The sequence below is a fragment of the Ixodes scapularis genome, unplaced genomic scaffold, assembly GCF_016920785.2.
Source record: "Ixodes scapularis isolate PalLabHiFi unplaced genomic scaffold, ASM1692078v2 PGA_scaffold0__279_contigs__length_252992795, whole genome shotgun sequence".
Lineage (NCBI taxonomy): Eukaryota > Metazoa > Arthropoda > Arachnida > Ixodida > Ixodidae > Ixodes > Ixodes scapularis.
The window spans coordinates 239,164,772-239,175,492 of record NW_024609835.1 but is presented as its reverse complement, the minus strand read 5'-3'; the positions used below and the strand labels follow the sequence as shown (position 1 = coordinate 239,175,492).

The 10,721-nt window shown below is 51.0% G+C and overlaps 1 protein-coding gene and 1 pseudogene across 1 annotated transcript; one reads left to right on the top strand and one right to left on the bottom strand.

Annotated features, from left to right (window-relative positions):
* The first annotated feature begins 2,517 nt into the window (after positions 1-2,517).
* On the top strand, positions 2,518-6,042 carry LOC115313702 (annotated as a pseudogene).
* Positions 6,043-7,890: 1,848 nt separating this feature from the next.
* LOC115313674 lies at positions 7,891-9,025 on the bottom strand. The gene is made up of 2 exons (XM_029972671.1): positions 8,877-9,025; positions 7,891-8,470 (listed from the first exon to the last, which is right to left on the bottom strand). Exons 1-2 carry the CDS (start codon positions 9,023-9,025, stop codon positions 7,891-7,893), a joined length of 729 nt encoding a protein of 242 aa, XP_029828531.1.
* Positions 9,026-10,721: the final 1,696 nt, after the last annotated feature.

The following is a 10,721-nucleotide window of genomic DNA, read 5'->3' as shown; positions in this document are numbered from 1 at the left end:
TCCCTGTGCCCTCTCCCTCGGGGGGCGATCCTTTGGCAGGGGAGAAGGCCGCCGATGGTCGAGACTGGCTTGTGTGATACCGCTATGCCGTACTGCCGCAGTACTCGGGCGAGAACCTCGCTTGTGCCCTTGATGTAGGGTACACACACGCGGGTGGAGGGAGGGGGGGCGTCTTGGGTTGAAGGGGTGCGTCGAATTTTTTTGATCGTGCTTTTTACAAATCTAGCTGGGTAGCCATTCTTCCGGAGGTCTTGTTTGATCGTTTCGATCTCTTTTCGAAGGGTCTCCTCTGATATGCAGACCGTGATCGCCCGTCTGACGAGTGCCGAAGCCACGGAAGACTTATGTGTCCTAGGGCGGCTTGAGGAAAAGTCCAGGTATCGGCCTGTGTGTGTCGGCTTCCTATACACACGGAAGTCCAGGCGGCCGGACTTTCTCACTGAACAGACGTCTAGGAAAGGGAGACAGTCATATGATTCGTGCTCAATCGTGAATTGAATCGCTGGCTCGATGGAGTTTAGATGTGTGTGGAGACGGTCGATCTCACTGGTCTTTACAACACAAAAGCAGTCATCGACATACCGCAGGAAACACACGGGTCCTGGGGAGAAAGTGTCCAGGGCTTTTCTCTCGATCGCCTCCATTACGAGGTTTGCCACAGTGACGGAGACCGCAGCACCTATAGCCGTACCACTGGTTTGTCTGTAGAAGCGGCCAGCAAAAGAAAAATAAGTGCTGGATAGGCAGAATTTCAGTAGACGGCAAATCTCGTCCACCTCAAGGCACGTTCTTTCGGAGAGTCTCGTGTCAGACGAGAGGGCCTCCCGCGTCACAGACACTGCGAGAGGCACAGGCACACTTGTGAAAAGCGACACGACGTCGAAGGAGACAAGGCTCTCGTCGTCCCGCAGTTCGAGGCCCCATGTGAGCTCGATGAAGTGTCCAGAATTTTGGACGTACGTGTCGGTTTTCCCGGTAAAAGGCGACAGCAGTCGGTGGAGATGGTTGGACAACGCACGTAACGGAGACGTGGTGAAATCCACTATGGGTCGGAGGGGGACATCTGGCTTGTGCACCTTCGGCAGGCCATAAAAGGCCGGCGCTGAACCGTTCCGGCAAATGAGACCCAAGTAAAGGCCTCGGGACTCGGGATACCCTTCAAATATCGTAGAGAGCATTTTGTTTAGACTTGCCTGAATCTTGGCAGTCGGGTCCTTTGGCAGAATCATGTATGCGTCGGTGTTGAGAAGCTGAAGCGCCTTCTCGTCGTAGTCCGCGCGGTCGAGTAGCACGGTTGCGTTCCCCTTGTCGGCAGGGAGGGGGGTGCAAGCCCGCGTGTGTTGTTGCCGCGCGGGAAGTCAGCCTCCACCTGCTCGTGGTGCACCCCGCCAGCTTCATTGCTGCAACAGAGGCTCTGGCGAAAAACCCCTTACCTGGGGGGAGGAGACTCGGGATGGGACTCCTTTCTGTCCAAGGGGAAAAGCAAATATCACTACGGCGATTGGTTGGTGGCTAAAAAATCATTGTCATTGACTGTCGTCGCCCACGAGTGCGGCGCATTTTGTGTCTTCTCTCGGGGTCGGACTGGATGTTGGGCTCCGGGGACCTGCTTCCCCGTCGGTCCTTCCTGGGTTTTTCTCTTGGTGTCGCCCAGATATCTTTTTTCCAAGTTCCCAGTGGTGTTCCACACGAAATTCGCACTTGATCTCAGGATCCAATTCATTTATATTTGATTGGATTCTCACTTTAGCATGCCTGCTATACCTAAGTGGTGCGGGCAAAGGAGCAACATTCATTTCACAGTTTTTTAAGTCTCCTTTATATACGTTGTCCTTTGTCGGCAGGGAGGACGACGATGCTCTTGTCTTCTCTAAAGTTCTGAATGGCTGCTTTGTCTTCCGGCGTGTAATTTAACTGCTCCCGTCGGTGCGCCTTGGACAGCACGCCGATGGCCTTGGGGCGAGCTTCTTCACGGATACAGGGGTCAATACCCCTGCCAGGCGGGAACCTAAAAGGACCTTTACGCCAGAGGACCTTCAGTGTAAATGTCATTTAGGCAGTGCCACACGGCAACTCAAATGACACTTAGCGTAAAGGTCCTTTTCGGGAACCTGAGTTCCCACAACTCCTTTACGGCTGCTAAAGGCCTACTCTCGTCAGCAGCGGTCTACACTAGAGACGCGGATTGAAAATAAAGATCGTACTGATTTCTAAAATAAATATTTTTGTAATTTTATTATTTAAAAAGAGCGTGTTTGACGTATAATCTGTACAGACCTCGCTCTACTAATAGTGTTTTGTACCCACGGCCCCAGCTATCTAGTAGGCGTAGTCGTCCCGCTGCTCGCCTGCTCGCATCGTTCGCTTCGGCACTTCGGTTTTCCCCCTTTCGATTTTTCTTACAACCATAGTTATCTAGCTTTTATTTCTCTACTTTTATAGTTAATCTTTGTTTTGTACATATATATTTCTATATCTCTCGCGTCGTGCGATATGTCGAACGACGGAGGAGCGTCGATGAGTAGGAAGGGGTCGCCGCGCGTCCATTGGAGCGTCGACGCGACCTGGGCGCTGATTCGGCTTTGGGAGGATCGGCTGGAGGACCTCCGTCGCGCCAAGAGAAACGGTGCCGTTTACGCCGAGATCGCGGAAGCGTTGGGGGCCCTGGGCTTTCGAACGACGAGGGACCAAGTCCACAACAAGATCGAGAATCTGTGCAGCACTTATCGGTAAGGAAAACTTCACACGTTTGGTGTAACCTGCTAATCCTACGAACACACGCACGCCAAACAGTGCCGATAGGGACGACCGTTCAATTTGCACGGCGCGCAAAGACAGGGCTCGCCTACCTGCAGCGTTTGTCTCGCGTGCCGTGTTCGGCCACCGCTCCTTTGCGTAGCTCGTACGCGTTTTGAGTAGCCGTCTTCGCCTGCACCAATGTTCAAAACTTCACAGCTGACTTGCCATGTTTCATGATCTCCGAGGCTCAAACCACATAAGACATCGGTACTGAAGAGCTAAACTCACCTAGGAGCAAAATCCGTTTAAATCTACAGGGCGAGTCAAAAGGATCGATGACTTTTTGAAGGGACGGCATAAATCGGTTTCTAAACGTATCAAGCTACAATTTTGCATAAAGGTGGCGGTGAACGTGCATCAAGGGTACAAAAAAATTCACTGACGAAACTTGAGTAAACAGTCAGAAATTAAAAACATTAAATTCCTTCCCACGGCGACCCAAAGGTGTCTGATTGGCGCAACAGTCGGACTCTACAGATATCAGCAGTGCTCTCAGCGTCGACAGCAGTGAAGACACCGAGTACCGCATTTTTCAGAGTCGGGTTTAGTGATGACAACTCTTGTTGTGGCTTGTTTTGGTTTTACCCCTCCTCGTTGAGGCGCTTCACACAGCCCAGAGGTTGCTGTCAAAACTCCACCCAGAAGCAGTGGGATCCGTATGCCCTTAAAGCGCATGCTTCGGCCCCCTTTGTAGAGTCTTAGTCCGACACGTTCAGAAACAAATTTTTGAGTTTCCTTCAAACAGCCATCAATCCCTTCGACTTCAACTATTTTATATGTCTTTGTATGTTGTAAGCAATAACAGGCAATGCCACAGAAGGCCTAACCTGACATTGCGATATGATTAGAAAGTAAAACATGCTGATTTTTATGTGCTGGCACTATATACATGGTTATCACTGACATCATACCACTTGCTGTTGTGGCAGCTGGTATATGTGTCCCTTCTGCAGCATATGTTCCACCCCACTGAGGTTGTTTTTTTGAGCAATAATAAGTAGAACTGGCCACCTGCACAATGCCGTGACGTCACATGCAAGCCATGTAAAACAGGTAGCATCATGTGTGTTCCAATCTTCAATCTGAAGGTGGTTTGCAAAGCGATTTCTGTTTATTAGGTGTTGCGAGTGTTGCATGTACATTTACGGAAATACATGAATGTGACACTTACAGCTGCCTTAATTTTTAGGAAACATGCACGGGAAGGCACCACCACGGGATCCGGGAAGCAGACCTGAGCCTGCTACTTCGCCATCCATAGGTTCATGGGGTCGCTGCCGCTCAACAACAGCAGCCTGGTCGTAGAGAGCTGCCTGGACCGTGCAACGCCTGCAGTAGTGCAGGTCGGCTGGTGATATCAATCTTTCATAACAAGGTTTCTGTATTATTAGATATTCAACGGTTCCTACATACACCAACTCATGTTTACAAACAGATCGGCAAGCTCTTATACGAAAAGCAAGTCGTCTGCTTCCGACCTACCTGTCAGAGATCCAGCGATTCTGCATGAACTGGGACTCGTCCTTCATCAAATAGAAGAGGAAATACCTCAAAGGCTACACTAGCGCTTCCGAAGGGTGGCTACTGTCCTTTATGTGCCCTCGTTGGAGGTTCCTAGACGGGCCATCGGCAATGCAATGGTGACGATACCGAAAGTGGAGCAGGCGACTGCAGGTCTCTCACTTGTCGGGTAAGTTACTCCTCGTGTTGTTACTTTGGGGAGCTAAGGCTGCTGTATAGAGCAGCTCTATACTTCGTTTCACGATAACTTGGCGAACTGTGGAGGCTGCAGCCTCCGCGACCCAATAAGAGTGTCTGAGCAAGGCACGTGACAACACTCCATAATCGAGGCCACGGAGCTAAGCCTCGTTACTACCACAACAACAGCATTGTCCGTGACAAAAAGTTGTTCTATGCTTCTTTTAGTGTTAGTAGTGTTGCAGTGAGACCCTTCTGTCCGCCACACTACATGACACGGAAGATGAAGACATGTTACTTTTTTTCAATGATACTTAATACGGATCAACCCTTTCCCAGGAACAATATGGCTTTTGAATGATATGTGAACGATTGTAGCCGTGTAATCCACCACTTCCGCTCAAACATCGCACTGTGCCGCGGCATTAGCACCCACCACAGATTCGCTAGTAAATTGAACGTATGGTTGTCTCATAAACTGTTTCCGAAGAGCTCACTACTCGAGCGGATGGCAATGTTGCGCCGGTGAATGTTCATCTGAAGTTGGTTGGTTTCACAGCAGACGACTTTTGATCAGCAGATGACAGCCATTTCCTCCAGGTCTTGATTTTGGAGCAGTGACACAAACGCTCCCGTGACATAGAGTCACATGCCTCGCTCCAACGCTGTTCTTGGGTCGCAGGAGCCGTAGTCTCCACAGTTTGCCAAGTTATCGTGAAACAGAATATAGGCAAAACCAGTGGTGTAATTGGTAGACTTCAGACCAAAGGTGGTGGCCAGGTAGTTCTTCAGCGAGCAGTTGGTGGATGGGTGTCAGTTCATTGAATATAGTTAAGGAAGGAGTTGAAGAAGCCAAAGATGACAGCAGATTCCTCATGCCCGTGTTCCGAAAGTGATGGTACATCTGTTCAATGATGCAACATGCCTCACACCGATGCACTTGTGGAATCACGAGGGTGTAGCTTCCAAAGTTTGCCAAGTTGTGATGAGATGGATTATAATACCTCAATTGCGGTTTAATATGAATATCTGATTGTATGGAAATTTTCTCAGTTGCTTGCAGGCTTGCAGGATGGAGGTGCAGAGGATGGCGAGATGTTCGAGGAGCCACCTATGGACGTGGGAGACGACTCACATGATGTCGCAGCCGCTGGAGTCGGCTTCGAGGAACCAGATTTGACCGGGCACAGAGGAGAAAGCTTGGCTGCAAGCTCAAGGAGGGCGAGCACCGCGAGCACCAGCTGCGCTGCAAGCACCTCTGCAAGCAACAGCGTGTCCGTGCCAGCGAGGGCGCCTCCAAAAAAAAGGGCTCAGCACCCAAATACTGCCCTCATTAGGGCAGCAATTGAGGAGCAGAAGCTCCTCCGTTTGAGCTTTGAAGCCGCTCGAGCAAAGGAATTCGAGCTCCGGGAGCGGGAGCTCGTTCAGAAAGAACTTGTGTTGCAAGCGCAAGAACGTGCTTTGAAGCAACAAGAACGTGCTGCGAAAGCGCAGAAAGACCTGACTGCGGCGATGATCGCTTTTCTAAATAAAGCACCAAAGTAAGCGGATGGAGCACATTTGTGTTGTACTTTGGAGCAATTATTCATCTAGCTATGGGATTTGATATGTCTTTATTGTTAACATGCACAATTCCAAGTGTTCTACTACGCATTAATATTCATACTACCCCCCACCCCCCCCACCCACACACAAAAGAAAAATGTTATGGAAAGTGACACTCCTGTGTCTCGCTGTTATAGTGACTGACAGGGCGAGAAGGGTAGCCACCTAGGTGGCTCCGAGGCGAGGGTGGTGGCCTACGGATCCCATGTGGCGGGTTCGAATCCCGGCCGAGGTGCCCGCAATCTGACTGAGGCTTATTGCAGAGGAGGCGCCGTGTAACCAAGCTTTCATTATAGTCAAAAGATCCCCAGGTGGTCCAAATTAATCCTCAATCCTCCGCTGGGGCGTGCCAGATGACCATCGTTGGTTTGGCATGTAAAGCCCCCAAATTTGACTTGGAGCGAGAAGGGTGAATCTTTCCGAAACTCCAGCATCTCCAGTTAATATTGGGGAGGAGATCAGACCCTGACACCCCAAGTGACTAACTTTAGAACTACACAGATGGGGACGAGAAATAACAATGAGCCAGCGCTTGGCTGACGAAACCGAACGCTGCGTCAGCGTTTGGCTGGAGTTTGTGTTCGGTTGCTTGCGGGGAACGAGGGGCTCTTTTGTTTCTACTCCGGCCTGCATGAAGAATGCAGCATGCAAGGTGCATATGCCCAGCTCGGCACAAAAGCCGAAGTGGGTCAAGCTCGCATTCTCCGACAACTGCTTTCGGGAGAGATCCGGCACCAACGATAAACGTGACTTTGTTTCGTGTTAGTATTTGTATGTTACACTACCCTGCGCTCTATTGCAGAAGATGAGGCGAACATGACCACAAGGCCTGTGGGCATGTCCACAGACGTGTCGGGTAAACACCGCGGTGTGGGGACAACAAATGGGTTGGAGCAATACCACTTAGAAGACAAGGCCTTCGCATGACCTTTGGTTAGTAGATCCCTGACCCGCCCCAAGCGGCAAACAGCCCGAAGCTTGACGAGAGTATGGGTCACGTCGCAACTACGTCTCGTTCACTGGCGGCCACAGCTGTGCGTGCGCGACTGCAGAGTGCGATAGAGAGCTTCCACAGTTATTTGCAATGTGAATACAACTACAAGATTGCCTGTATTAGCAGCCTACTAATGTAATTTCTCGCGACACCATTGGTTGCCGGTCTTAGCAGCTTGTTAATGTGAGCTCGTTCTGAGCATGACCACTGAAGCAGGCAATGAAGCAGACGATGGTGCTCATCCGGGCTACCTAAAGGGTGCTAAGGGGAGCTACTATTGATTATGTTTAGAGGAGCAAACACGCAGGCCTTGATCTCCTCACCAATAGTACCTAGCAAGTTCCACATCTAGTACTGATAGGCCAGACAGGAATGTAGAGTGGACACAAGTACTACGTTAGTGACTCAAAAGAAAGTTTCAAGTCTCTTTTGAGAAGCCTTCGGCCTGGAACTTGTGCCCAAACCGTGTCTCGTGCTACCCTGCCAGATGGGGCATCAAAGTTGAAACGTGCACACCTCTACCGTCTTCATTCAGACATAAAAAAAAGATAAAAACTGAAAAATGGTTGAAATGTTCAAATAAATACTGCAGTTTAACTTGATTTGAGACAACGGGAGGAGGCATCGAAAGAAGTCAGCTCTAAAGCCAAATTTGTTTGGCCCTGAGAAGGGCCTTTGCTGGCGCTCAAAAGGGCCTTTTCTTCTGTGGTGGTGAAGGGGTCTTTGCTCTGCTGGTCCTCAAAAGGGCCTTCGTTCCGGTGGAACTCGAAAGGGCCTTTGCTTCGCTCTTTACTCTAGTGCTGGTGAAGGTAGGCAGCAATGGAGTCCCGGACACTCGAACCATTGCCTGCCACGGCATCCGTGTTGCAGACTGGCTGCTCGTAGAGGCGGGCCTCCGTGCCAACTTCGGTGCTCCACTGGGACTCCACGCCGTCGTTGAAGTGCTCGCAGATGTGATTCAACGTGCAGCAAGCCCGTATAACGAAGCGGGCGTTGTCCACGTCGCACTCCAACCGCTTCATGATGAAGCGGAACCGTGCCTTGATCCTGCCGAAGGCGTTCTCCACGACCCTACGTGCAGACGACAGTTGCCGGTTGAACTTCTCCTGCGGAGACTGTCCCGCGACATTCTTGCGTGCGTATGGCTTCAGCATGTTGCACGTCAGAGAAAAGGCTTGGTCGCAGAGAACCAGTGGCGGCACGGCAGTCCCGTTGATGGTGACCATTGGTGTTGTAAACGTTGGCCCTTCCAGAATTTTGGCCAGTGCCGACCTCCAAAAGACATGCGCGTCGTGGCACCGCCCTGGCGTCCCCACGTTGACGTACCGGAACCGGTACCGGTGGTCTACAAGGGCCAGGAGAATGATGCTGTACCTGGAGAAAAAAAAAATACAATGCATGCGTCAGTTTTTCACACATAATACGTGAGGCTTCGGGTTTTTCTAAAGCTGTAGATTCAAAAAGAAAATTTGTACACATTATCAGAGCTAGCACGGCACATTATTGAAAATGACAAGCTAACAATCACCTGCTAGCATCTCGTGTTTCGGTAATGTTTCGTCATTTCCACCTCATTAAACGCGGAATACATTTTAGCGCTGAAAACATAAGGACACAAAGACGAGAATCGGACGCCACAGTGCGATTCTCGTCTTTGTGTCCTTGTGCTTTGAGCGCTAAAATGTATTCCAAGTTCCAAAACGAACTAGCCCAACAATCTACTCTACTGAAATCCATTAAACGCAGCTATTTTTTGTTTTGTTTTAATTAGTGTACTTACCAGCCCTTGTAGTTGTAGTAGTCGCTGGCGTTGACCTTAGGTGGCGACACGGGGAAGTGGCAGCCGTCCAGCGCGGCTATGCCCTGCGGAAATTCCAGGGCAGCCTGGAACTCGCAGACGTGGTCGGGGAGTTCGGCGGCGGTCATCATCTTGAGCCAGTCGCGCTCCAGCTCGGAAACGACGCTGTGGCAGAACTCTTTGTAATTATCGTTGACCATTGACCGCCCCAGGCCGAACAAGTGGGCGACGGTCCTGTCTTCCGCGCTGGAACACAGCTTGTAGAGCGCAGCTCCAACTCGTTTCTTGACCGATATAGTGGGGCGCATAGGGGTGACCTGGCGCTCCATGTGGGGCCGACAAACGTCCACGATGTACCGAAAGGTCGCCGGCATCACCCGGAAAGCCTGCTTGAAGTGGCTCTCGGGCAGGTTCAGTAGCGTCTCCTCAAACCATCGTTCACCCCGAAAGTACGCTTGGACGCTCCGCGGCACGGTCGTTTCTCCTGCTGTCGCTGCAGCGATGACCAGGATGTTTGCAAGAAGCCTTTCCTCGAAGAAATGAGCTTCTCGTCGGGCAGACTGAACGTCGGAGCTGATCGACGTCAAAGCCTCCGTGATCGACGACAAAGAACTATTCAGCGATGCTAAACCACTTTCATGGTGGTTGCGCAGGCACACCAGGAACGCGACACGAGACGCAGGGTCCATCGTAGCCAGATCAACATCGGGAGGAAGATCCATCGAAGGAACAAACTGGGGCAACTGCGTTGAAACTCGAGCGCGAGCACGACGCCGAACTGAACAGGGCAAAAGCGTAAAGAACGGGAAGGAGTGCGCGCACTGAGCAACAGGACCGAGCAAGGGAACCTGGCAACACCCCTCCGAGCGAGCGGGCGACGCTCAGGGTTGCCGCTAATCGCCAAAAAACCACTGTGCATGGGCATAAAGCAGACATTGTTGTAATCACTCGACTAAACTCGTCATTTTGTTTTTTCTAATATTTTGTTTGCTTTAGAAAAACTTAAAAAAATTATTTATATTGCGGAAATTTTATCTTTCAGGCGTGAACGTGCTTTATGCGTTTGAACGAGCTGCGGGAGTTCAATCGCTGTAAACATCCTCTAAATGACATTTACTTGTGCCGTCTGGCACGGCAGAACGTAAAGGTCATTTGAAAATCCTGAAGGCCTTTGGCGTAAAGGTCCTTTTAAGTGCCCGTCTGGCAGGGGTATAACTCACGCAGGCCATATTCGACAACAGCTGCCATCGAAGCAATAGGCGGCGTTGTTGTGGTTAGGTTGAACTTCTTTCCCTTTGCCAGTACACGCGTCTCGGTCTCAGAGAGCACTCTCGAAGACAGATTCTTCACGAATCTCTTGTTGGTCTCTTGGGAGACGGCGGCCTTCTCCCCCTGCCAAAGGATCGCCCCCCGAGGGAGAGGGCACAGGGACTGGTTTATAAAATTCCCTGCGGTGACTGCCCCGCTTCGTACGTTGGGGAAACGAAAAACTATCCAGAGCGCCTGCGGCGCCACCGCTACTACATCGCGAAGAAAAATGTGGAGGGAAGCGCGCTGGCCGAACACGTCGAGAAGACGAACCACTCCATCGACCTTGACAACAGCTCCATCCTCGGAAGGGAGAAAAACTGGCGGAGGCGCCTTCTGTTGGAGTCGTGACACATTCAATGCACACGTGGCAACATAAACCGGTCGGCGGGGACCCTTCCCAGCAGCTACGTTTCGGGGTTAAGAGGGATAATCCGGAAAACACCCGGGGGTGTTCGGGTTCGTGGGCAGGCCGTTCCGCGGGACAAAAACAGTCACCCGTGATCAAGGAACCGAGTT

What these genes read in the sequence shown, in the direction of transcription:
- LOC115313674 (XM_029972671.1), bottom strand. Translation starts at nt 9,025, where the DNA reads ATGATGACCGCCGCCGAACTCCCCGACCACGTCTGCGAGTTCCAGGCT. An exon ending in TACTACAACTACAAGGGCTG is followed by an intron (nt 8,471 to 8,876) that starts GTAAGTACACTA and finishes TTTTTTCTCCAG; the next exon opens with GTACAGCATCATTCTCCTGG.